The sequence below is a fragment of the Martes martes genome, assembly GCF_963455335.1.
Source record: "Martes martes genome assembly, chromosome: 13".
Taxonomy (NCBI): Eukaryota; Metazoa; Chordata; class Mammalia; order Carnivora; family Mustelidae; genus Martes; species Martes martes.
Window position 1 is genome coordinate 61,779,019 of NC_137901.1, and position 4,720 is coordinate 61,783,738.

A 4,720-nucleotide genomic window follows, 5' to 3' on the forward strand; every position below is an offset into this window, starting at 1 on the left:
TGCTTGACTTATTTCACTCAGCATAACCTCTTCCAGTCCTGTCCATGTTGCTACAAAAGTTGGGTATTCATCCTTTCTGATGGAGGCATAATATTCCATAGTGTATATGGACCACATCTTCCTTATCCATTCATCCGTTGAAGGGCATCTTGGTTCTTTCCAGTTTGGCAACCGTGGCCATTGCGGCTATAAACATTGGGGTACAGATGGCCCTTCTTTTCACTACATCTGTATCTTTGGGGTAAATACCCAGTAGTGCAATTGCAGGGTCATAAGGAAGCTCTATTTTTAATTTCTTGAGGAATCTCCACACTGTTCTCCAAAGTGGCTGCACCAACTTGCATTCCCACCAACAGTGTAAGAGGGTTCCCCTTTCTCCACATCCTCTCCAACACATGTTGTTTCCTGTCTTGCTAATTTTGGCCATTCTAACTGGTGTAAGGTGGTATCTCAATGTGGTTTTAATTTGAATCTCCCTGATGGCTAGTGATGATGAACATTTTTTCATGTGTCTGATAGCCATTTGTATGTCTTCAATGGACAAGTGTCTGTTCATGTCTTTTGCCCACTTTTTTAATATGATTGCCTGTTTTGTGTGTGTTGAGTTTGAGGAGTTCTTTATAGATCCTGGATATCAGCCTTTTGTCTGTACTGTCATTTGCAAATATCTTCTCCCATTCCGTGGGTTGCATCTTTTTTAGGCTTTATCTTTAGCTATTAAAATGGATGAACTTACCAATTTTAGTTCTATATTGTCATGGGGGTGCCACTTTTCAATACCTGGCATCTTTCCTGTGGCTGACAGTAGGATGAAATTTTTCAGGAACTGCATCTGCCTTTTAGACTCATCTGTGGAAGAAGTTACAATGTTCTTCATCAGTCCATGGCTTGGGTCTCAATAATAGCACTGTTCTCGAAGGGGCATTGTGGTTCTGGTTTCCCCCATAGTCTCAAAGCATGGTAAACACACACACACATGCACACACACACTCTAACTATTCTACAAATTATATATTGGGGCTTGGGGTCTCTTTCCTTTTATCCCTACATTCAGACAAATACACAAAGAATGGTTAAACTTTCTTCAAATAGTCACATTTTTCCTCTGGCCTTCATTTATTTCCACGTAGAAACCAAATGTATTAAATTTTTATTTCCTCCTCTGAAATTTATGCTTCTAAATCATGAGAGTTTTAACCAGGAAAGGATTTTAAGGACAGTGGAGTGCTACATGAGAAAAGACTAACAAACAAGTTTCCTTTATTATTGGGAATGTAAAGCTGCTTATTTGACATTTATAATTTATACCCTACCTGCTTCTAAAAAGATTTGAGATGGGGCTTTTGGGTGACTCAGTCCGTTGTGTATCCAACTCCTGATGTCAGCTCAGGTTTTGACTTCAGAGTTGTGAGTTCAAGTCCTATGCCCAGTGTGGAGCCCACTTAAAAAAAAAAAATTGAAAAACAAATTTGAGATGGCATACAGTAAAACAAGCACACAGGAAGGAGAGAGGGAGAGCAGGGATTTTGTGTGGTAGTCCAGGATAGGAAATTTAGTTGCAGTAATTTATGGCACCTTTAGCTTACTTACAAAGACAATGTAGTTTGTGCCCTGAGTACTTGTCCTGGCATTTTAACTTCTAGAGATTGATTACAATGGCCTCAAGCTTGGAAAGGCAACCCCAGCAATAGGCTTGTTAGATATCTATAGAAGAACAAAATTTTACCTTAGCACAAAGTTCTCAAACCTGTATTGTTGTCTGTGTTTTGTATTCTGTAATTCTTTTTAATACATTATTTTATCTTTCTAACTTATAACAGTTGTACCTACAGCAAGACCGTTCACACAGGACTAAGCTATTACAAACACTAGTTAGTGGAATAACCCTTGTGCACATTAAGGAGGAAAAAGATGGTTGGAAAGCATTAGTTTTATTGGTGTGTCATGTTCTTCTGTCACTTGACAGCATTTATCCATGGTTTTAAATATCAGGGACCAATAATTCTACTGACACCTGCTACAGAAGATCATCTTTTTAAATGCATCCCTGAGTTCTGGGCTCCGGAAGGCATATATAAAGGGGTCAATGACTGCATTACACATGATCAACATGCCATTCACCTGGAAGAGGGACATGTAGCAGGCACAGTAAGGGTTATTTGGGCAAAATGTCATTAAAAGAACATGAAGAACAAAGGGGGCCCAACAGAAGATGAAGACCCCAAGCAGGATGGTCAGCGTGATGGCCCCTTTCATATTGGCTCTGGGAAGGGTCAAGATCTTCCTGGCATGTGAACGGGCAAGCAAGAACATGTGCACATAAAGGCACAGGATAAAGACCAACATCAGAGGGAAGAGCGACGTGAAGGTGATCACTGTGGGGATGTGATGAGAGAAGATCACCATGGTAATGGCACTGCCCATGCACCCGGTCCAGGTGACCATCAGGACAATAATGGCACGGCGCATGGTCACAATGCTGTGGTATTGCAGAGCATGGAAAATTGTGAGGTAGCGGTCAGCTGCGATCATGGACAGGCTGAAAATGGAGCCAAGGAGGGAGAGGATGAACAGGGAGTCGATAATATCATCTGCTGTGGTTTCAAAATTGCCACGAGGCTTGAGATAACCCATGTTTCTTAACATTATCAGGATATTTTCCAGGATCTTATATAGGCTGCCCAACATATCAGAAATAGCCAAGCTACAAATGAAAAAGTACATGGGTGACTGGAGATTCTTATTCTTGATCACTGCCAGAAGGACCATTAGATTTTCCAAAACCCCAATGATGGATATTATAAAAAATATCTCTTCTGGCAAAATCACATGAGGACAGTCTGAATTATTTCTTGCTGTATCATTGATGTTTTCATATAAATTGATAATGTGCTTCATTTCTCCTGCTAAGACAGGATTGTTACTCTGACTTGACAGAAAGCTGGATTGATTCTTCGGAATCTTTTCTTCTTTGTATTACTTGCTGGAGGTCTGAGAGAAAAATCAGCAGGCCACCTAAAGAATAAACAGCAACATCAGAGATATTTTAAAGGGGGGAGGGGCAATATGGCAGAGGAGCTGGGAACTCCATTTTAACTGGTCCCCTGAATTTAGCTGGATATCTAACAAGCCATTCTGAACATCCATGAAATCACCCTGGGATGTAAGATTATATGCCTGGATCTTTACAGGGGTAGAAGATAATTAGTCGGGAGGTACGAAGGATGGAGTTGTGATTGTATGGACAGATACCAGAGGGTAAACAGAAGGGTGAGGGAGCCACCAGAAGTTAGCCACTGGAAGTTTGCACTGGAAACCAGTGCAAAAGAATCCTGCACCAGGGGCCAGCGATAGCTTGCAGAGTGTTGGTGGTGGCTTGGGAAGGGCCTGATAACAGCACACAGACATGATACAGGAGCAGAAGGGGCATACACAGGGACCAGGGCAGCTGCTCATGCAGATCTGTGCCCACAGACCTGGGGGCTGGCCACTACCACTGCTGGCACCCATGCAGCCCAACCATGCCTGCACATGCTGGGATCCCTCATGGTTTTGGAAGCACTGGGGGCAGAGACAAGTGGGGGTCTGAGTGGACCTCTGAGAGTGTCGCTGGGGGCATGCACTGCCTCTGGGAGGCTTCGGTTTTCAGCAGTGCTTACAGAAAGGGAGACTGTGTGTTCTGGAGGATTCAGAGAGGAGTAGACTGTGGCTTCTCTCCCCTGGGGCAGAGATCTGGGTGCAGACATTTTCCTTTGCTCTGGTCTTCCAAAAAGGCACAAAAAGCTGCCAGAGAACAAAAGTCCCCAAAACTGGTTTCCACAGAGCCCAGGCCCTTGATAGGGGGCAGGGAAACTCCACCCAAGCAGGGTTGCCTGAAAAACAATGAGACCAGCCCCCTCCCCCAGAAGGCAAGCTGGAAGAATGAGAGGACAACAACACTAGGGTATCCATAAAAACTATAAAACCCCAACACCAGGGGAAAATAGTACATTGAGCTCCTGGTATTGCCTCATGGCCTATGTATTTCCTAGATACAACTTTTTTTTATTCTTTCTCATGTTTCTTCTCTGTTTTTTTCTTTTAACCTACTTATTTCAACTAGATGTTGAATACAACATATTCCGTTGTAGGTTTTAAACTTGTACTTTTCACACCTATATATTTTTTCTTTTCTTAAGCTTCAATGTAGTCCTTTTTCCCCTATTCAATACTACCTTTATATATATATGAGTTTAAATTTCCCTGTAACTCTGGGAAGTGGTGTTCTCTAACAAAGAAAACAAAATACACCCAGGAAGAACTGAAACACCCTATTTCACCCACACTGAGCGATTATAGTCCCCACCTCCACTCAACCCCCACCTTTTCTTTGAAATTTATAAATCTTATTCTTGGGTTTCATTTTGGCTGGGTTTTTCTTTGGGGGGAAAGAAAAACCCCCCTTTCCCCTCCCCCTTTGGGAGGAAGCAGTGGCTTCCCACTGCTCTGAACTTTCCCAGGGTACATCCTGCCTGGATTGTGGTTGATATTTTTGACTTTGTACATCTCATCAACCACTGCCCAACAGAATGACTAGGAGGAGGAACACCCAACAACAACAACAAAAAAGAACCAGAGACAATGACCTTTCCCACAGGCCTAACAGTTATGGATATAAGCAAGATGTCAGAAATAGACTTCAGGGTAACAATTGTGAAGACAATAGCTAGGCTTGACAAAA

At 42.5% G+C, this 4,720-nt stretch overlaps 1 protein-coding gene across 1 annotated transcript; it reads right to left on the reverse strand.

Moving 5' to 3' along the window:
• Window positions 1–2,004: 2,004 nt before the first annotated feature.
• On the reverse strand, window positions 2,005–2,898 carry MC2R (melanocortin 2 receptor; the record flags this gene model as incomplete). Its single annotated transcript, XM_080822190.1, has 1 exon — window positions 2,005–2,898. One exon carries the CDS (start codon window positions 2,896–2,898, stop codon window positions 2,005–2,007), a length of 894 nt encoding a protein of 297 aa, XP_080678316.1.
• Between the last annotated feature and the right edge of the window lie 1,822 nt (window positions 2,899–4,720).